Source organism: Tenrec ecaudatus, chromosome X (genome assembly GCF_050624435.1).
Source record: "Tenrec ecaudatus isolate mTenEca1 chromosome X, mTenEca1.hap1, whole genome shotgun sequence".
Lineage (NCBI taxonomy): Eukaryota > Metazoa > Chordata > Mammalia > Afrosoricida > Tenrecidae > Tenrec > Tenrec ecaudatus.
The window spans coordinates 123,222,885-123,245,834 of NC_134548.1; the positions used below are offsets into that span (position 1 = coordinate 123,222,885).

At 37.6% G+C, this 22,950-nt stretch overlaps 2 protein-coding genes across 3 annotated transcripts in view; one reads left to right on the forward strand and one right to left on the reverse strand.

The window, feature by feature from the left end:
• Positions 1–5,702, forward strand: part of RIPPLY1 (ripply transcriptional repressor 1) — a 31,864-nt gene extending 26,162 nt beyond the window's left edge. The window contains exon 6 of the mRNA XM_075538444.1: positions 5,403–5,702. Coding sequence (XP_075394559.1) covers positions 5,403–5,702 — 300 coding nt within the window. The remainder of the gene's footprint in view (positions 1–5,402) is intronic.
• Positions 5,703–6,516: 814 nt separating this feature from the next.
• The window catches only part of TBC1D8B (TBC1 domain family member 8B), an 87,234-nt gene continuing 70,800 nt past the window's right edge, over positions 6,517–22,950 (reverse strand). Inside the window, exons 15-21 of one of the 2 annotated variants that reach the window (XM_075539428.1) lie at positions 19,939–20,007; positions 19,521–19,761; positions 18,809–18,874; positions 17,218–17,301; positions 16,108–16,164; positions 12,208–12,305; positions 6,517–10,822 (exon numbers count right to left, since the gene is read on the reverse strand). In XM_075539428.1, the coding sequence (XP_075395543.1) occupies positions 10,430–10,822; positions 12,208–12,305; positions 16,108–16,164; positions 17,218–17,301; positions 18,809–18,874; positions 19,521–19,761; positions 19,939–20,007 (1,008 nt within the window). In that variant the 3' untranslated portion in view covers positions 6,517–10,429. The remainder of the gene's footprint in view (positions 10,823–12,207; positions 12,306–16,107; positions 16,165–17,217; positions 17,302–18,808; positions 18,875–19,520; positions 19,762–19,938; positions 20,008–22,950) is intronic. The other variant, XM_075539429.1, reaches the window with a different exon arrangement.

Here is a 22,950-nt window from a genome sequence, read left to right on the forward strand (position 1 = left end):
TTCTTTCTCTGCCCACCCTATTTTCTGATCAACTGGAAGAAGTTGTCTAAGGGGGCTGTGCACATGAAGCTGTGGATGAGTCGCAGTTTTACATGAATTGCTGGAAGTAGTGACATTTGGTAGTTGCCATTGGCAATGGCTTACAAAATCAGCAGCTCATGGTAATTCATGGTATTTCTTCCAAAAATGGGCTGTCTGCACATTTGAGAAAAACAAGCATATTATGCCATTCAGACTGCATTCAGCATATTAGGAAAAGGGATTAATTTATTTTTTTCTGGAAACCACTTCAAGGAGTTATACTCTTTAAATTACAAAAAGGCTTTGGGCAGTCTTCAAAAAAGTTTTTAATGGTGGAAAGACTTACAAATATCCATAAAAAATTGCCACAGGCACAAGAATAACACTAAAACTGGTATGAGAAATTCCAACTGACCAAAATATTTTCTGAAACATAAAAATGTAAAACAAAGGCAGAGTCCTGGGCATAAGAGAAAAATGATTTGGCTTTCAATGCAATATTCATATGATGCCATAAATATTAATGTGAAAAAATAAAAATGATCAAAGGTAGGAGAGTTTGTTTTTCTTTGTTTTCTTGAAAGGGAAGGTTGGATAGGTACAAGTCTTTGTGGAATGTATCATGTACTTTTGGTGTAACTTTCCACTCCATTGATGGCCACATGAGAAGTTAGTAGGAAAGAAAATGTTGTTATTACTATCCGTGTAGAAGGTAAGAATAATAATTGTAGGGGTCTGCAATGCTTATATTTATTTTTGTGAATTCAAGACAATCATAGGCATTTGGAGATATCATAGCTGAAACCAGAGCAAAGCTAGTAGGATTACAAAGAGATAAACAGGATTGAAATTACTGAAACTTTTAAAATGCTTACAGAAATCAGTACACAAAAGTGCAAAGTTGAAGTCCCCAACCATCACCCATCAAGGAATGGCCCTGCTTTTCCCTGCCTCCTCAGCCATCCCAACAACCCAGAAAGAAAAGCCCTGAGCATCCTTGCCCCCTTACAAGGTAGGCTTCTCTTTCCCCTAGGAATACCTAAGACATGTCAAGGAAGGCCTTGGCCATCCACCATCAAGGAACATCCCAGCAAGGTAGGCACTGACCACCCACTGTGATCCAACAAGGAAAGCCCTGGCCATCCAGGCCTCCAGGTGAGGAAGGCCCAGGTCGTTCCCATCTCCCAGGAAGGAAGGCCACAGTCATCCCAGCTACTCGGCAAGGAAGATCCTGGGTGTTCCTCATCATGGAAAATAAGGGAGTGGCCATGCCTGAGAGCCAGAGCAAGGAAGGTCATGGACATTCTATCAACCCATTAAAAGGCCTTGGCAGTCCCTACTTCCAGTCAAGGAATGTTCTGACCATTCCAGCAGCCCAGCAAAAGTCAACTCCCTCCACATGGCTCAGCAGTACAAACAAAACTAATATCTGCACCACAATGCCACAGAAATAGCACTCAATCACAGTACACACACACACACACACACACACACACACACAATCAAGAAAAAGCAGCCACAAACAACTGAACAGCACCCAGACCAAAAGGATTACTCTGAAAGAAGAGGCTCTTGGAGTTTAAGAAGTGGGGTTCAGAAGAATGGTGTTTAAATACCTTCAATAAATGGTATCTACACCATATATAACTCCAGAAAAGAAACAATAATATAACAAAATTAAGCAACACGGTAAATGAGTTGAGTAATAGAATCGAAGAAAAAGATAAACAAATTACTGACTTTGAAGATAAATCTTTTAAACAACTCTAGAGAGATTAATCAACTCCCCCCAAAGTGAAAGAATCTGAAGAAATCCTGGGAATGATGCGGGATACCATAAAGAGGAACAGTCTATGTCTCATTATGATCCTGGAGCAAGAAGGAAACAAATAATCTACAGAAAAATAATTCAAGAATCATGATGTAGAACTTCCAAAACATCATAAAGGAAGAATAAATGACTGTAAAAGAAGCTGAGCGAATCTCAAACAGGATAATCCCCAAAAGAAAAACATTGTGACATATTGTACTCAAATTCTCTGACATCAAGGAAAAAGGGAATCCTGAAAAAAAAATAGGGAAAAAAGAACAGTCATCTACAAAGGAAAGCCAGGAAGAAAAAGCTCAGGTTTCTCAGCAGAAAACATGGAAGCAAGAAAACAATGCAGTGACATATATAAAATCCTAAAAAAAAAAAATTGCCAACCAATAATCCTTTATCCAGCAATACTCTAGCTCATATCCCTATAACGCTTGCATTTTTAATTTCAGGAAAAAAAGGTTTTGTTTTTATTCTGTACTTTCATAGTTATCAATATATATAACAACCAAAATATATTTAAAAATATAAAATTGGCAATGTTTTAAAAATGTAACCAAATTGTCACATTCGTCCATGGATTTACAATATAAGAATAAAAAATGCACCTTAATTTCTATATTATTTTTCACCTTATTTTATTATTAAACACAAAACTGAAACTTATTTTATTTATGAAATATAATATGAAACTTATTTGTTTATAATTTTATCTCATGTGAAATTGAGCAAAACAATTTTTCTTTTGTGATACAAAGATGAACTTTGCATTTACTGCAGAAAAATACTGGTGCACTATTGCAATTTATACTTTTGCATCTTCCTCTGTGACTTCAGGGTAATGGTGAAAGTGTTTGAATAGCAATATAATTAAATTTTTATATGGTAAAATCATAATTTAAAAATATAATACACATTTTATTTACCAATTTCATCTATTTTAGCAACTGGTTCCTTGTCTGAGTCTGTACCGCTTCCATCTAGGTCATAAATTCACCGTTTTCCAAAAACAAATCACAATCCATGCTGTGCTAATTTTTGTCACTGTTGATTCAAAAGACAAATGTAATGAATTCGTTACATTTAGAAAAAGCGGAAATATATAATGAATATGTTTCTTTATGAGTATTACACCTTTGACATAAAACTACAGTTTTATGAACATAGACAAAAAATATCTACACTAAAACTTCACTAAATTCAAAATTATCGTAAAATGCATTGAACACAAACGACCACTTAATCTCAAACGCACCATCGGTCAGAACCTGTGCCACTATTCAAGCATTTTGCCGCTAAAATGCATGACTATTGATATGCATTTGTACTAGGAAAGTGTGACGATTTCGGTGACATCTTTGTCAGCTCCCAAAACTTTATAATTTCGGTACCAGATACATTTTAATTAAATGTTACAAAAACATCGCACTAGGCATTATAAGGATATATGAAAGAGAATCAGGTTATTTGGAGACAAAGAATAGTTAAAGGAATATGTAAACCCAAGACCAGCATTGCAAAAAATACTAATGGGAATGCTTTGGACAGAGAATTAACAACAACAGACAAAGCTAAGAGCAACATAAAAGTCAACAATGCCCAGAAATCAATACAGTGAAAACAGAATGCAAAACAACACAGAAATAGAGGAGGAACAAAGAAACCAATAAAACCACGTGTGTGCACACACACACACAACACAGATCAAAATGACAGCAACAAACCCACACATATAAGACACTAAATGTCAATGGACTAAATGCAGCATTCAAGAGACAGAGAACAGCAGATTGGAATCAAAAACAAGATCCAACAATATGCTGCCTACAACTTGACCTCCTAAACATATGTAGACATATATGGAACTCCTCCAAACAGCAAGAATAGACCATGTTAGGCCACAAAGCAAGCTTTAATATATTTTAAAATATTGAGATTCTATAACCCATTTTGACACTATAACACTCTGAAGGTAGATATCAACAACAGAAAGAACAAGGATAAAAAAACCAATTGCTTGGAAACTGAACAACCTACTCCATAAAAATGCCTAAATAAATAAGGGAAGAAATTAGAAAACTCCTGCCAAAGAATGACTAAAATAATACAACATATCCCCCCCAAAAAAACAACCCCAAACAAACACAAAAAGACCAGAATCAGTACTTTAGCATAGTAACTTCAACAACTAGAACCTGAGAAACAAAATAACCTTCGAGCAATAAAAAAAAAGAAATCATAAAGATTAGAACAGAAAAAACAGAAAACAGGAAAGCCTCAACAGCAAAAAATGTGTTTTCTTTGAAAGAATTAAAAAAATTGACAGCACTGGCAAACAGCAAAGGAAAGAAGGCTAGGGTACAAATATTTAGAATTAGAGATGAAAGGCTGACCCTACAAAAGAACCAAAATGAATGAAAAGAATGAAAAGTTTGAATGGACAAATTTCCAGAAATACACCATCTACCAACATTAACAAAGCTGATATAGAAAACCTCAACACACCTGTAACAAAAGATGAAATAGAGTAGATCATTAAAAAGTTTCCAACTAAGACCAAATGGCTTCACAGGAGAATTCTACCAAGTATTTAGAGAAGAGCTGTCACCAATTATACACAGATTGTTCCAGAATATGGAAGGGACAGCAAACTCCCAAACTTCTTTTATGAAGCCATCATAAGTCTGATACCAAAACTAGGCAAAGACACCAGAAAAATAGAAAACTACAGATCAATGTCCATTATGAACATAGACACGAACACTCTGAACAATATTTTGGCCAATAGAGTCCAACAATATACTACAAAAATGCACCATGATCAAAGCGATTCATACTCTATACAAGGATGGTTCAACATTAGAAAAACAATCACCACATAAAGAAAACAAAATATTAAGAACCACATTATCATATTGATACAGTAAAGGCATTTGACAATATCTGACATTCATTTATGATAAAAGCACTCAACCAAATAAGAATAGAAGGGATATTTCTCAACATAATAAAGTCCATATGCAAAAAATCAATGGCTGCTTTTGGCTTTCGGCTGGGAGGAGGGTTCAGTGCTACTTTCTATGGTCGTCCTGCATCTGGGTTCATCGGACACTAGCTGCTGCTGCAGTGCCACCCAAGTTCCACTCCATGGAGATCAAAGTTGGTGGGTACTCTAGGTGTGGCCAGGGCTTCTGGATGGAGTATCCCTCCTCACCACAGCCCCTCTGGCCTGAGGCTCCTGCCGCACTGGCCCCCCCATGTCAGTTTATTGACTCTTGGGTTTTTAGAGGCCTTCTAGGAGCTTCCGGTGCTGTGTCAGGGTGCGGTGTGGTCCTGGTCGAGTGTCTTTAACTCTTTCTGGGCCTCTGCTTCCCCATGCGTAAATGAGGAGAATGGACCTGACAACCTGTGGTGCACTCGTGGGGAAGTCGGTGCCACGTCAGTCTGCGCTGGCCCCAATATCGGCCCCCTGGGTTTGTCTCCAGAGAAGGTTCGTGATGATATTGTTAAGGCAACCGGTGACTAGAAGGGCTTAAGGATTACTGTGGTTTTGACTATTCAGGAAAGACAAGCCCAGATTGAAGTGATACTTTCTGTCTCTGCCTTCATCATCAAAGCCCTCAAGGAACCGCCCACGGATAGAAAGAAGCAGAAAAACATTAAGCATAGTGGGGATGGCACTTTCAACGAGATCGTCAGCATTGCCTATCAGATGCGGCAACGATCTTTGGTCAGAGAACGCTCTGAACTATTAGAGACCCTGGGGACTTCCCAGTCTGTGGACTGCAATGTTAATGGGAGCCACCCTCATGATATCATAGATGACATCAACAGTGGTGTAGTGGAATGCTCAGCAAGTTAAGAATTATAAAAGAAAACAATAATCATTTAATAATAATAATAAAACCAATGACCAACATCTCACATAACAGGAAAAACTGAAAGCATTTACCCTTTAGAGTGGAACCAGACAAGGGTACCGTCTCCATTCTTATTCAACATTGTACTGGAATTCTTAAGCAGAACTATTAGACAACAAGAAGAAATCAAAAGATTCCAAATGAGCAAAAAAGTGGAACTGTCACTATTTGCACATGACGATTTTATATGCAGAAAACCCAACTCATCAAAAAAATTATTAGAAACAAATGAGATTTGGCAATGTCGCAGGATATACAAGGGGGTACCCAAAAAACCTAACTGCGCTGGGCAGAGATTTCATAGTACATATTTTCCCCCAGTAGGCAAGCATTTTAACATATTGTTCAGTTAGTGCACCTAGTGGCATCCCCTGGGAAGGTTCTCTCTGGTCACAGTAAAGTTTTTCATAAAAGCAGTTTCGCTCAAACTTCATTTTTTGTGATGGCTGATTTAAGAGAACCGTGTGAGACTTTGAAATTTTGTTTCCTTCTCAGGAAAAATACCACAGGACTGTTGTGATGCTGAACACAGCTTTCCAGGACAGCGCTATGGGAAAAACTCAAGTGTATGAGTGGGTTTCTCATTTCAAAAATGTGAAATGTTGATTGATGACCACCTCATTCAGGACGTTACAAAAGGGCAAATATTATATGAGACCATTACTATAAGGACAAATTACAAACACCAAGACAAAAACATGACTCTGTTTCCCAGTCAAGTAAGCATTTAACCCAGTCTCTCAAACAACCTGGTGGAATGTCTATTTTAATGTTCACAGTCCATTTACTATTACCTTATTTGTACATCTTAAAAACTACTTCTTTAAAAGAGGCCTTGCCTCAGCTGGGGTCAGTTTTTGATTTAGTGGTGCAGAGGGACAGGACCAAGCAATCCCTGCCACCCCAAATTAAGACACTCCTATAATGGTGATCAGTAAATTTCCTTGGGAAACTATGGTCAGAGGAGGGAGGGACATGTCTGTCTTTGAGGTGATTTCACTTCTTTTGGTGGTTAAACCAAGGAGGAACATCCTGTCCTTGGGGAAAATGCTTAACATTAGTTATATAGACTCCAACTGGGCAAATTCACCCAGTATTATCTTGTAAATCATATACTTTTTTTCCATTTTATTGGGAGCTGATACAGATATATAATTCCAATCATGCATTTCTTGACCCTGGCTGTGTGCTATAGAGTACTTGGATTTTAGGTTTTGTCTCTTTGAGGTGTCTAGCATTCTTCATTGACTGCATCAGAATTACATAATTTGGAAACTCCACTAAGGGAACCAGATCTTACCGTAAATACAGTGTTGCAGACTAAAGGAATTGAAATACTCCTTTGGATTTAAAGCTGAAACACCCTACTGTGAGAATCCCAAGGTGGTAGATTTAGAAGTGAGTGGATTCTTGTTAGGGTATCTTCTAAAAATAGGCCCAATCAAAACAATGGTTCCAGAGGGGTTCTGCTGGGCCAGTTAGATTCAAGGCAGAGAGATCAGCTCAGACGGTTATAATGATAATCTGTTTTGGGGTATATGTGAAGGGTAGAACTGTCCCTGTGAATTTTGTCTTTCTCCTGGGGAGTGACTGGTAGTTTCAAACTAGTGACCTTTTTGGTCAGAGCTCAACTCATAACCACTACACCACCAGGGCTCCTCTTCTGCAGAGGTTGGAAAGCTAAAAAGACATTTCCCAGATTCCCCTGCAACTAGGATTCTATGTCTACAATATAGACCCAGATGCGTCCACCTGAAACTTGAAGGACAGAAGAGAGGCACAGGCAGTGCTTCTGTCATTTCTGCTGTTAAAAATAGTGATGACTATGTCTGGTTGTCCTATTACAATTTAGTGCACTAGCTTGCGAGTGTCTGAAAGGCAGGATGCGTGGCTGCTAGTTTGCTGGTATAAATGTATAAACTAGAGTAGGTTGTAGTGATGCCTAGAGTATTGGCCTCATTAGGGTAGTGGAAACAGTAGTTTCCTGACTGTACAAGGGTTGGCAGCTCCTTCCGTGGCCCAATTTTGTGATATGGTTTGGAAATTGTTCTTGAAAGGTCAATTTAGAGTCAGCCCCACCTAGTAAATCTGTAACTCAAATTAAATAAGAAAATAATCCAGTGGCTACTGTGTCTCTTCTGATTCTTGCTGAATCTTGGAGTACTGTGCTCGATAGAGTTCTCAACAGCTGCTTTTGCAGAAACAGATCACCAGGCCTTTCTCCAAGGTGCCTCCCCAGAAACACAAACCGAACTCACTGCCATCTATATGCCTCTAGGACCAGATAAGTACACATCTCTTGCCTTTCCGTTAGCAACTGAGTGTGCTAAACATTTGCACCACTCAGGGACTCAGGCTTTTGGCATGCAGTAATAAATTCTTTCCTAACGAAACAAATTAGCGTGAATACTGTCCTCAGAAATGGAATCCAAGCTGACACAGGAAGAAAAGTTATCAATTGATATCTGGGTTACATGTAAATAAAAAAGGCATCACAGTAAATAACAGTAATGCATTTAAATAAACCATTTTTTTCATGTGTAACATAATGGATTTACAATATTTATTTGTATAAAGACAGATAAAGCCACCTTATAACATTTCATGTAATTTATAAGTTATAATACACTGGTTCAGTTTGACACAACTGTGTAAGATTTTCAACATTATGAACCACTCATTTATTTTAACAAACAATAACTAGAAAATTTGTTTCTCTGGCAGACTCAGAAAATAAAATTGCTTGCCTTATTAAGTTACACATATAATCCTTTTTTATCCATAAAATCTCTTAAGTATTAAATTTAAATTGATCTAGGCTAAAATACAATACTCAGTAATCTTCAATATTCTGACTTTAAAATAAATATCAAATATTAGTAACATATATTCTTAAGAAATTTTCTTGTTTTGCAGATAGAGTTAACAAAATAGTCAACAAAGTGTGCATACTAGTGCCTTTATATGTACACATAGAGCTTTGTGTCTTTCCGGAGCTACTGTGGTATCATTGCATTATAGATGAGCAAGATTTTTCTCCTTTGCGCATAAACTATTAACTAAGGTGTGAAAATTAGATATGTTTCAGTAAATCATTTTTGAGACGATGAGTAGATGTTTGTGTCCTAAGTACCCCTTTACGTAGCAAGGTCTTTGAGAAGACAAGGTTGACCACATCGTTTTGAACACATGGAGAAAGTGTTTTGTGATGCCCAATTTATGAAATGTTTAGAGGGTCAACTTGAAAATTCTTGAAACTCTCTGCCATAAGCTGACTCTAGGGTGACAAAGCCTGTTTTAGGCCTTGTTCACAGGGAACTCTCATCACAGGCTGACTGTACAGATTCCTTTGCAGGAAGGCAGACTTCTTGGGTCACTCTGAGGGATGTTTGCCCGTTCATGGTTTCATATTTAGAAAAGTCTAAGGGCTTAAAGCCAATGTATTTTGTGAAGAAATAGAATTCCAATAGATGAGTTTGATTTATATGATTGATTGATGAATTGCTCTTGTCAGAGATAGCAGAGAAGATAGGGCGAATGTGGATTGCTTTCTTTTTTGGTTGGTTTGTTTGTTTGATTGCTTTGAAAGCCCATTATCTCTTTAAGTGGATTGTCATTGCAGTGACTGAATACAAGCTACAGGCAGCATCAAGTACATAGAGATCACATATCGAAATTAGAGAGTCAAAACTTTGAAGCTAAATGCTGGCAATTCTATACATCACCTTGACAATCACTACACACAAGTATATTTTATGAACTTGCCAGACTAACACAAAAGTTCAGTCTTAAGTGTATCTACTTTTTTAGGTAATTTAAAGCAGGAATGTTGAGAATCTACTGTCTCAAGCTAGAACCACAGAACCAAAGCAGTCCCAAGCTCTTCTGAGACAAATGGCACAGAAGCAATGATCAGAAGAAAGGAATTTCTCAGTGTAAATGAGAGATACACAGAGTTAATGAAAGCATTACTTAACCATTTTGAAAAAGCTTACATCCAAATCCAACATTTTTCTTACATCAACAATGATGTTGTTTACAATGATTGTAAAAACAACAAAATCAGTAACAGAGATAGAGGTGGACACCAGTAGCGTCTGAAGCCCTCAGAAGCTACTAAAAATACTTATTAGAAGACAAAATCAGATTAATTTAAAAACATTAGCAATATTTTAAATGACAGATGACTTGAAAACGGGGGTCTCTCAATGGCAATTTTCCAGGTAAAGAAAGCTATATCCACCTCACAGCCCAGTTTTCTAATGCATTATCACAGATCTGAGACAGGTTGGAAGTATGATTTAATCTGTATGACATATCACCATCGCTGACACTTAACCACACCACCATCTTTAGAAAATCAACACTAAATTTATATGCAAAGAGCATCCGCTTACTAAAAGTGTTAAGCTGGTGCCCTCTGGTGGTAACATTGAACATATTTTCCTGACATTGCAAATCTTGTGAAATATAAAAAGAACATTTGTATTTGAGAATATCAAAATTTGCGGAAAGCATCATTGTACTTCAGAGTATCTTCCCTTTTTTGCCCACAAACACAATGACAACAACTTAAAGCAAAATCTCTGGAACCATTCTCCCAGGAGTCAAGCTGGTAGCTTCATGAACCCTGATTAAACTTGTCTATGACAGGAAATTCCTGTTAGATTTACATCTTGGTTCTAGACCTTAACTGAAAGGCCTTTGCATTTTCTAGCTTGGCTTTCACACCTATAGGTTTCTCAAAAAACTTCACCAAAGCAGGTTCATTCAACAAGGATGCCAAAATCTGTTCAAATGAGAATGACCACTGAGGTTCCCCCTTAAGTAAGGAGGGATTTATCTCTTGCAAGTGGGTTTCTGTTGTCCCCTCACTGGGTTCTCCACAGACAGTCCCTGAGGATCCTTTGGCTGATGACGTAGGGCTATGTAGTTTCCTTCCAACTTCTTCCATCTTGAGTAAAAGTCTAGTTACAACAGCAATGGCTTGATATAATGACTCTTCTTCGGGGTCTCCATGGAATAAGTTGTAAAGGGTCTTTGAAAACTGAATAAACTGTGACTAGAAGACACAAGTTGGAAATATCACATTTGAGTATTAGATTTGCCCAATATAAAGAGAATATAGATGTGAATAATCTCTATAAAGTTTGTACCATATAATAATCTTCACCCTAGAAGCCTTGAGAATTGGTGATCAATCTCACAAGATAAATTAGTTCTAAAAAGATGAGCATGAACCAAGGAAGAAAATGACATTTAAGTCTTCTCACTTACTGTTTCATAGTAGGCAGCACAATATATTTATCATGAGAAATTCTTGTAGAGTTTACCTGTAGGCATACTTCAATGTTAAGCAGGATTTTAATTAGGCACAGTCCCATATTTCCCCACCTGTAAATCATTCATTCACTCATTAACCAAACTTATTACAAGAATGAAGAGTGAGTTCCACCTAATCTCCACAAATGGCTTAAAGTGGGCAGTTCAACTGGGGCGATTTAAAAGGAAGAGAGTTGTTTTGAGACCGATTTAATAGTGCAATGATGACCTAAGGGCATGTTCCTCTAAAGACTAAGTTGGGACCCAAGCACTGATATAATATGGTATTTCTGCTAATTGCCCTTAGATATTTTGTCAATTAAAAAATGATCCTAACACCAAAAAGTCAATAACCCCTCAGAAGAAAAGTTTACCTATACATGTACAGGGTATACTTTATTAAAAATATATATGTTGATTTAACATTTCATTTTCTTCCTTAGGCTGTGGTATTGTTCATTCATAATAATCTGGAAATAAATATATTGACTAATTTAAAAATACTTATATTCAGTTCTCAATTACCAAGACCATTGAGAAACATTAAGTTGTTTGATACTTCTCATTCTGGTCATATGTTAAGGATCCATAGTACCCAAGGAAAACACAATGTAATTGAAAAATAAGACTACATTCTGACTGGATAGTGTGTCCCAAAGAGATGAATGATGTCATATGTAGTTGTTTGTATTGCCTGAGCAGGCACAAATAAGGAGCTCATAGGAACCTATATTACTAAGTTTGTAGCTACTTTTGGGCTTGCACAACTAGTAAGCATTAAAAATGTTAACGAAATGAATAATCATATCCAAGAGTGAGATTTTCCTACTCTTCTATGGAAGAGAAGGCACTGAATTATAGATCATCATGAATTTTTATAGGTATAAATGTTTTTGTCAGTGTAATTATACTGAAACATTAAGATGCATTTAAGTATTTTAAAAATACTTAAATCTGGTTCCCACTCTTCTGTGCATGTTAGCGATGATACATGGATCATTTCACTGTTTTCAGAATAGTATGTTAGGTACTTCAGAGTTCACCTAGATTCATACCCAAAATGAGAACCTAGAAGTTTCTTGCTTAAAATACTATGCCTAAAAAAAAAAGAAGAAAATACTATACCTGATTCATTCTCGGCAAATTCTTAATGTTCTCTTCCTTTTTGAAAAGCTCTTCCTGCCACTGACTTAGGTAGGCTTGAATATCCACTTTGCCTTTACCTAAAGAAAGGGAACAGCACCATTTTATATTAAACCCAGTATAGTTTCCTCAAATCTCAAAAAGAATAATTAGGATAGAAATAAATTTCACTGAGTCCATTTCTGTTCAAATCCAGCCAATTATCTGGATTGACCTTTTCTTTCATTCATTGGCTCTGAGAATACGTTCTCCACCTCCAATTAGACAAATAATCTTATTTTAGGAAAGTTGCGAGCAGAGAGAAGTTGAGGACAAAGGCTGTATTTAAACTGCAGCAGCCCACCATGCTTGGACAGTGCGAATTTCATGCAGACGCTCTAATGCAGAGACATTAAAAAGAGCTTCGACATTGTGTTCTTAATATGTCTATGCCACTGTGGCCTGCAGCAGCTCGTTTTCAAAAAATAAAAACCACTACACATTCACTCATTCCTTAAAAGATGCCTTCAAACCAGCAGTTCTCAACCAATCCAGGGAAACATATGGCAGCAAACTAAAAAAGGAGGGGAAAAGAAAGGGAAAAGAAGACATACAAGCCCCTAATAAATTGTTTTTTTAAAAAAAGAAAGAAGACATACGTACGTAGTGGGGGAATAGGGTACTAACCCACCCAAGGGGTGGGTGTTCTTTATATCTCCACAGGAGAGAAAGAGACCAGACTTCAACCCAGTGTGCCAAGTCACGAATGTAACATAATAGCATGAAGCAGGGAACCAAGAGAGAGGCCCGTGGGGCTAGCCTCAAACCCAATTACATGCCCCTCCCCCCACACACCCAAAGAATGAACTTCAGAGGACAGCACCAAAGCTACAGCTCAGGGAGAGGGCATATCTGATGAGAGATCACAGTAGCAAACAAAGAGGGAAGGAGAGAGGGTAGAACACATCCTGGCCCACCAAGACCCAAGGAAAATACTCCTGCTCAGAGCAGCCAATACACAGGAAGGATCATAGGGCTGGCCCCACCACAAGACATGATGTCCCTCACTGATCCATAGCACTACAGGAGACTACACTGGAGACAGTGTGGTTATTGAGCCTGATATGACCCCACTACACTGCGGTGAAACACTAAGGGTGTGTAACAAAACAGCAAGGGGAGCAAAGCAATGAAGTCTCCGGGGAATAACAAAAACAGACTTTGGGGCCACGGTGTGGCACCCCATCAAACTCGACCCAAAAACACTCCTAAAGGCTTTTCTGTTTTTGTCATTCTGTTTTGTTTTGCTCTGTCTTGTTTCTGTGCTTATTATTGGCTCTGAATGTCTATGTAGATAAGATAGGTGGGAAACAGAATCCGGAGGAGAAAACAATGGGACCAATGGGCCCAGGGGGTGGGGGTTTGGGAGAGGGGGAGGCGGAGGAAAGGAAGGAGGGTGTCAACAAACCCAGGGACAAAGGAACAACAAGTGACTTAAAATCAATTGCAATGAGGGTATAGGATGCCTGGTGGGGCTTGATCAAGGGCAAGGTAGCTGAGAGAAATTATTGAAACCCGAATGAAAGCTGCACATGATAGTGAAACAAGAGGAAAGTAAAAAGAAATATAGGAAATAACTAGGAGGCTAAGGGAATATAGACAGGTCTAAATACAGGCATGTACATATGAAACTATATTAATATATTTATATATTAGCAATAGGGAAATAGAACCAGGTATATATATTTTTATGTTAAGTATTAAGGTAGCAGATGGACACTGGGCTTCTACTCAAGTATGCCCTCAACACAAGAACATTTTGTTCTAAAAACCTGGCATTCTGTGATGCTTACCTTCATGATAGGATTGTAGAAGATAAAATGAGTACATAAGCAAATGTGGGGAAAAAAGATGATGGTGCCCGGCTATCAAATGATATAGCATCTGGGGTCTTAAAGGCTTGAGGATAAACAAGAGACCATCTACCTGAGAAGCAATAATGTCCACATGGAAGAAGCACACCAGCCTGTGTACTCATGAGTTGTAGATGAAATCAGGTACCAGGTATCAAAAACCCAGAACAAAAAATCATACCAATGTAGTGAGGGGGAGTGCAGAGTGGAGACCCAAAGCCCATCTGTAGACAGTTGGGCATCCCTTTACAGTAAGGTGACCAGACATCCCGATTTTTAACAATTTTTCCATGTCCCGTGGTATTTTTAAAAATCCCATTTTTTGGAAAGAATGCACGACAAGCTAGGGTATATGGTTTTTGGCAGTCATGTGGCTTTTTTGCCAGGATATGAGTTTTATCAATGGTGTCCCACTGGTGTCCCACTTTACCTGGTCCCCTTACCTTACAGAAGGGTCACAAGGAAGAGATGAGCCAGTCAGGGTGCAGTATAGCACTGATGAAACATACAATTTTTCTCTAGCTCTTTAATGCTCCTCCCCACCCACTATCATGACCCCAATTCTACCTTACAAATCAGACTGGACCAGAGCTAGCCCATGTACACTTGTACAGATAAGAGCTCACAACATAGGGAATCCAGGACAGATAAACCCTTCAGGACCAATAATGAGAGTATTGATACCAGGAGGGTAAGGGGAAGGTGGGGGGAGAAAGGAGGAGCCGATCATAATGATGGATGGATTATAGAAAAATGGGTTTAAGACATGAAATTAAAAATATTAATTATCAAGAGTTCATTTGGGAGGGTGGGGGATGCGCTTATATTAAGGGCTCAAGTAAAAAGAAAATGTTTTAAAAATGATGAAGGCAACATATGTATAAATTTGCTTGACACAATGGATCGATGTATGGATTGTGGTAAGAGCTATATGAGCCCCCAATAAAATGATATTAAAAAAGAAATCTATACTGAAGGCTGTAGTCTTTGATTTCTATTAGTAAATGCCTTATATCATCTACATATCACAGGTGGTTAATGCGTCTTCCTGTGATCCTAATGCTGTGCTCTTCTTCATATAGTCCAGCTTCTTGAATTATGTACTCAGCATCCAGATTGAGTAAATATGGTGAAAGGATACAACTCTGATGCATAACGTTCTTGATTTTAAACCTCTCAATGGCTCTTTGTTTTGTTTGAATGTCTGTGTCTCTTGGTCTAAGTATAGTTTCTCCAAGAGCAGAATTTTCAGAATTCTTATTTGAAATAATAGCCATAATGTATTAGTATCCAGACAGTTGAATGACTTTGGACAAGCAATACAAATCAGGTAAACTTCTTTCTAGTTTTCTCTGCTTTCAGCCAAGATATATCTGAGATTCAAAACGATGTCCCTCATTCCAGACTCTCTTCTTGAATCTCACTTGAAATTCTGTCAATTCCCTGTTGAAAACCAAATTCCAAACTCACTGCCATCAAGTTGGTGCCAACTCATAGTGCCCCTAGAAGACAGGGTAGAACTGCCTCCGTGAGTTTCCGAGACTGGGACTCTTTACAGGAGTAGAAAGGACTGCTGCAAATGTTCGTGAATGATCTTCAGCAAACCTTTGCTTGTCTGTGATATTAGTGATATTGTTGGATCATTTCTGCACTCTCTTGGATCACCATTCTGTTTTCAGTATCTACCTCAAGGCAGTGTTGAGCAAGGGACATGAGGACAGTACTATTTATTAGTTTGGAAATTAAAAATAAATCATTCAAAAATAATAAAAAATAAGAACGTAGGTCATTTACTATTACATGTTATCTAGTTTCTGAGAGTTATCAAAAGAGGTAACAATTGTTAAACCAACACAAAGAAACTGAAAACTGGCAGAGAACAAGTAAATAGCCCTGAAAAGAATCCACAGTGCCTCTTGTGTAGTTAATTTCATTTACAAAAATCTTAGCTTAATACCCTAAGTTACATGATATTCCTAGGTCACAGTACCTTTATCAGGGCTATTTTTTACCGATTCTGCTTCCTTCTCATTTGCCGGCCTGGAAACTAGAAGAAAAGAGGGCAATTGCATTTTGTAAGCTAGTTAATAAGTACCGGGTGAAAGTAAAACAATATTTCATATATAAGTACTCCTTGTAAGTGCATGCTACTTTCTTTGAGTCAGCTAACTTATTTTAGCTGATCTAACCTTCCTGCATTAGGCGTGGAAGGACTTAAGGACTGGCACAGTAAAAGTAACACTGAGGAAAAATCTATATTAAAAATATCCTAGGAGGAAGTATGCCAAATAGTGTTTATTCTGGATAGTATCTTGTCCTTTCTGATTTTCCTCTTATTGACTCACATTATTTTACTCTAAGGAAAAATCAAAAAGAAAGAAGAAAGAAGCACATTTAAAGGCAGAAGGTTCTAGAAATAACTCATTGTGAAATTTTGTACCCGTAACTTCTCTCTGGACCTCAGTACCTTTATACATATATAAAATTTAGAGTCTTGACTTAGATGATTTCTACAGTCTCTTTAAACTTCATGTTCAAATACTTTAACCTAAAGTAACCAAAAATATACATTCATCAGACCTCATCCCTCCAAGAGACATCACATATTTATGAAACTGAAGCAAAGTGCATAAAAACTAATTCATATCGCTTCCAAATTACGTCTTCAAGGCAGATTCATCCCTGGCTTTTATATCAAGAGTAATTATAATGAACATTCACTGCCTGAATAACTATGACCCTCAATCAGCAAAGATTCTATTGTCTTCATTATATTTTATAGCAAGACGCGAAAAATGCCTTGCTGATACGTTTTAGAAATTCCTGAAACATAAGTAGAAACAAAATTTCATTTTCTTTTTTGATTATTCAGCAAATAGGAAAGTATACAAATCAAGACCCCAAAATGCAGTTTGACTAATCAAATATTTATGGAATACTTACCAGGAACTTAATACTGTGTAAAGTGCAACAGTAGGACAAAATAAGTATAATTAACCCCAATCTTACTAATTATAATTAGGTCAAGAAAAATTTTAAGCCAGGATGATCTCTATGAAATCAATTATCAATACAGATAAACTTTTAAACAGAAATATACCATGCAGTTGACTGAAATAAAGTAATTCCTCCTTGGAAAGTTCATCTCCTTTTGAAGGGTCCTGCGATTTCACATCAGTATAAGCTGTAAACAGAAACCCAAACCCCATTTACTAACAATGAGAAAGAGGGTATGCATAGCGCATCAGGCAAACTCGGGGCACCAAGGGGCTCTGTATGGAGGGGGGTGTTAATGAGTGGTTGGAACTGTTGAATGCACAGTTTATAATATGAGATGCAAACTTTCCCTGCAACAATTCACAATAAAAATAAAAGGGTCTCTGTAGATGAAGTACATGTGGAAAAAAAATCATGTAAGTGATGTTATTTTACTAATGAAGAATAAAAAATGCTTAGTCATTTTGTGTCTTCGTATTTCTTCTGCTTGTTTTATAACTGCTTTCTGAGAGTTATTATTGAAAATTGAAATAAGAAAATATGGCATTTGGAAATTTCTGAAAGTATGACCCAGATCATTTAAAAAGCTTCAATGATAAAACAAGGGACTATAATAGCATTCAAAAGAATTACTTTTGAAGACAATACCATCACATGTTAAGTCATACAGTGTTTAGGTATACAAATAATAACGTGAAGACAGGTGTTTTGCTTACTACTTAGGCTATAATATAACGATTTACCTGTTTTTTGATCCCATTACTGTAAGTGTATTTGATGGACTTGGGCTGCTAACCACAGGGTGAGCATGGCTCAAACCTACCAGCTGCTCTTGTAAAGATTTATGGTTTCAGAAACCCTTTACAGGGTTTCTTTGAGTCTGACATGAAATGTAAACTCCTTTTGTATTTAAACTATCCAGTGGTTTCTCTTTTGTTCTTAATGCTGTGCGGGTAATTTGGGTGTGTAAAATGTTAAAGATGATTTTTCTGGTCTGATGAAGGCAAGTTCGTGACTGTTCTGGGAAGACTGAAAGGGCGCCCAAGTGTAGCTATAGGAGAACTCGGGGGTACCCATTGTTTTGGTGAGCTACCCTGTCTAAGCTAAAATGTATTTTGGCAATGAGCCTTCAATTAAAAGCCTAACGCTGTTTTCTCAAAGCATTGAACAGGTCTAAGAAAAGCTGCCTTTTCAGGTCAGTGGAAAACACTAAAATAAATTGCAATGATGTGGTAACTTTGAAGCAGTTTGGTAAAATAGAAAGAAACCTGAGATCTGGAGTCCCATCTCAGTTTGAATTCCAGCGATACCATTTATTAGCAATATGATCTTCAGCCAGTTATTTAATCTTTCCCACCTTCAGTTTCCTTATCATTAATTATTATTGGAAAAATAATATTACCTTTCGTAGCTACTATGAAGATCAAATTAAAGAATGCCTGTTAAATCAGGGCTCTGAAATGTTTCATTCTGTTTCAACCCCATCCTGAGAATTTGCCTTTTCTACCCAAGATTGACTGAACAATAATCTATATTTTCCCAACCACCCCAGGCCCACATGATTCTTATGCACACATAATAGAAAGACACCTTTTGCCCTGTGGAACAGCTGGTGGATTTGAACTGCCATCCTTCCTGTTGACAGCCGAGCACTTAACTTTGCTGTCCCTCATTAAAGACTCTTAAAATCTTACCTGGGGGTATATGCAGCTTAAAAAGCAGTTTAAGCTTCTCTGTAAAACTTCCATTGTACATTATGTCTGTTCAATAAAATTCAATGGTAAATAATCATGTATCAAAGGACATTTAATTAATTTCAGCAACACAGATTAATTAAGATACAGACCTTAGCCAGGAATCAGAAACCCACTCCTGGTTAAATTAATAGGTAAACAACCACCCAGTCAACTGGATCTGCTCCTTCAATTGTATAAGTGAAATAACCTTTATCCTTTTTTCTTTGGAATGACGCCTATGGCTCATTTGACAAAAAACAACTGCTCTGGAATGAGCAATCCCTGATAACAAAGCATGCTGGGGTAATTTGGAAAAGTAAAGAAATAAACAATACAACTGGTACAACCTGTTTGTTGGATATTCCCCTACCACGCTTCTAAGTTGGATTTTTACTGAGGTTGAAAGTCCTATAGCACTCAAGCATCTCAACGTGGGAAAACCAGGGCATTCTCTTCCTTCATTGAAACACCCACATCTAACAGCTTTTTTCCCCCCTGAGGGCTGGGGCAAAATCAGATCCATATAATTAGTCTTGACAGCAAACACAGAAAAGTGTAGTTATTGCAAAGCTGGAGATAATGCAACCCAGGGTGACAGAAGCAGTATTACAGATTTTGGGGGGTTATTTTCTTGCTTTACAAAAGAAAAAATGCTTGGATATCATCTTACCAATTGCAGAGGAGAATTCTTTGAAGTTGATAAGGCAGTCTGAGTTCTCATCCAACAATCTGAATGTCCATAAAGCTAGCGCATCTCTGTTTGCAGAATGAGCCCAGGGACTCAAGAAGTGATACAATACTCTGAACTGTTCGCAGTCGATCTGATACTGTTCCAAATATGGCAGGCTGGGGTCATGGTGCTTCAAGACTGGGCAATTCAAACTCCAATAACAAGAAAGAAACAGCTCTTTCTGGTAAAAGCAAATAATAAAAAAGATATTGCATCAGAAAAAGTCATTTTGGAAAAGCTTTTTTTTTTTGGTTAAGCCTATCTGTTAAAATAATTAAAGATAAATTATTTAAGAGGGATTGGGATAAAATTCTGTTACATGAGCACTGCTTTTTGTTTGCTAGAAGAATAACCATACCTTAAAGATACCATAAAGTTCATCCAATTCCTGAAGGCTCAATTTCACATCTTGTGATACAACACGCAACTTAAAAAGAAAAGATTAAAAGCAATTCAGAATCTAGAACTTAACATTTCAACATAGATGTTATATTTAAATTCATTTAGAGATCTCTCTGGTAGAAGAAACCTTATTTCTTTTCATTTGTAAAAGAAATAACAAAGGTAAATGCACCTTTAACTTTAAAAAATTGTATAGAGACTGTATTTATAATTCAACTTGGATATGTACATTGAGACCTTAATTTCTGCATGCCCAAGAAATCACTGCCAAAGGACAGTCACTTAATATTTAAAATATATATAAGCAACAATATTCAAGTCCCATTTCATAAACTTTGCTCTGAAAATATAAGCAATTTGTTAATGGGTCATGTGGGGCTGTGAATTAAATTGCCATTCTTCAATGGTACTGTCAAATAATAAAGGTTTAATGAATGGAAGCAGAGCATTGTTGGAGACAGTGCCTGAGGAGGGGCCCCTGGGGCCAGGGGGCATTAGAAATATGAGTGATGAGGAGATGCTTTCTCAGAGTGGTGACATGATAGAGGCAAGCCTTTGGGATTGGAGCTTTTGGGATCTTGATTTGCTGATGGGGCACGGATCAAGGTAAGAAGAAACAGCTGCCAAAATCTGCTCATGATTGGAACTTGGAATCTGCAATGTGTGAATCTTGAAAAGCTGGACATTGTCGAAAACGAATTGCAACACAGATACAGATTAACCTCCTAAGCATTAGTGGGCTGAAATGAACTGGTATTGGCCATTTTAAATCAGAAAATTATATAATTTACTAGGCCAGGAATAACGCAATCAAGAAGAATGGCATTGTATTCATTGTCAAAAAGGCCATCGCAAAAGCACTCATGAAGTACAGTGCTGTCTGTGATAGGAGTATTGTTTGGGCCGGGTCCGGATAGGCAGGCCCCATCTCCTCTCCGGCTCCTCAGGAAGATAGAACTTCAAGGCCCCATTTCCAGCCTCTGGGGAAGATAAATGACCTATTGAAGTGTGCATCTTCTGCCCCAACATTCCAAGGAGCTTATCTCCCCAGACCAAGGTTGTGCAGCCCCTATTCCAGCACGCCAGGGAATTTCTCATGGATTGCATCCTGACTCAAGGTCCTGCAGCTGCAATAAATAAATCTCCCTTCTTGTTGTCAATGTATAACTCCCTAGCACGAGCCCTATATATCTCCTACTGCCTTACAGACAAGCTGCGATTTTCCTGACTTCACTCATTGGGTCTCAGAACCGCTCAGGAGCTCAAGATGCTCCTGCCCCTCTCTCTGTTCTCCCTTCCCTCCCAGGAGCTTTTTCTCTACCCTAATAAAGCCACTCTTAACCTCACATTCTTTGTCTCAATCCTACCTCTGTTCAGTGTCTCAGTGTTGACCTCTTAAGTATCTCTATATACCTTCAAGGAAATCTAATCAAGACAACTATTATTCAAATTTATGCACCAACCACAAAAGCTAGTAGTGTAGAAATTGAAGAATTTTGCCGACTTCAGTCAGAAATGGATCCAACATGCAATTAAGAGGCATTGATAATTATTGGAGATTTGAAATGCTAAAGGTGGAAACAAAGAAGGAACAGTAGTTGAAAAATATGGACTTGGTGGTAAAATGAAGCTGGAGATCATATAATAGAATTTTTCAAGACAAGTGACTTGTTCACAACAAATACCTTTTTACAACAACACAAAAGGCAACGATACACATGAACTTCTCCAGATGGACTACACAGAAATCCAATAGACTAAATCTGTGGGAAGACATGACGGAGAAACTAAATAACAGCAGCTAAAACCAGGCCAGAGGATGATTATGGAATGGATCTTCAATTGCTCATATGAAACTTCATTATAAAGCTGAAAATTAAAAGAAGCCCATGAGAGCCAAAATATGACCTTGAGTCTATCTGACTTGAAAGTCAAGAATATCTCAAGAACAGATTTGGTGCATTGAACACTAAGGATGGAAAATCAGATGAGTTGTGGGAGGACATCAAGAACATCATTCATGAAGAAAACAAAGGGTCTTAAAAAGTTAAGAATGAGAGATAAAATTGGATGTCAGAAGAAACTCTGAAACTTGCTCTTAAATCATATAGTAGTTAAAACAAATGGAAGAAATGATGAAGTACAAGAGCTGAATAGAAAATTTCAAAGGGTAGCTTGAGAAGACAAAGTCAAACATTATAACGAAATGTGCAAGGACCCAAAATTGGAAAGCCTAAAGGGAAGAACACGCTCAGCATATCAAGAAAAAGTTCAAGTTAGAATTGCAGTTTTAAAGGATTCGATAGGGCAACATATTGAATGATGCAAGAAGCATCAAGAGAAGATGGGAAGAATACACAGAGTCACTGTACAAAAAGAACTAGTCGACACTCCACCATTTCAGGAGGTACCATATGATAAAGAACCAATGGTACTGAAGGAAGATGTTCAAACTGTACTGAAAGCATTAACCATAAACAAAAGTCCAGGAATGGGTAGAATACCAATTGAAATGTTTCAACAAGCTGATGAAGCACTGGAAGCACTCACTAGTCTATGCCTGGAAAATTGGGAGACAGCTACTTGGCCAACTGACTGGAAGAGATTCATACTTGTGCCATTCCAAAGGTGTTCCAATAGAATGCTCAAATTATAGAATATCATATGCAAGTAAAATTTTGCTGAAGATCACCAAATAATGGTTGCAGCAGAACACTGACCAGAGTCTTCCAGATATTCAGGCTGGATTCTGAAGAGGAAATAGAATAAGGGAAATCAGTGCAGACATCATGTGGATCTTGGGTGAAAACAGGAAATATTAGAAAGATGTTTTCTTGTGTTCTACTGACTATACAAAGGCATTCAACTGTTTGAATCATAACAAACTGGGTAAATTTGAAAAGAGTGGGAATTCCGGAATATTTTTGTGTGCTCATGATGAACTTGTACATAGATCAAATGTGTGAAT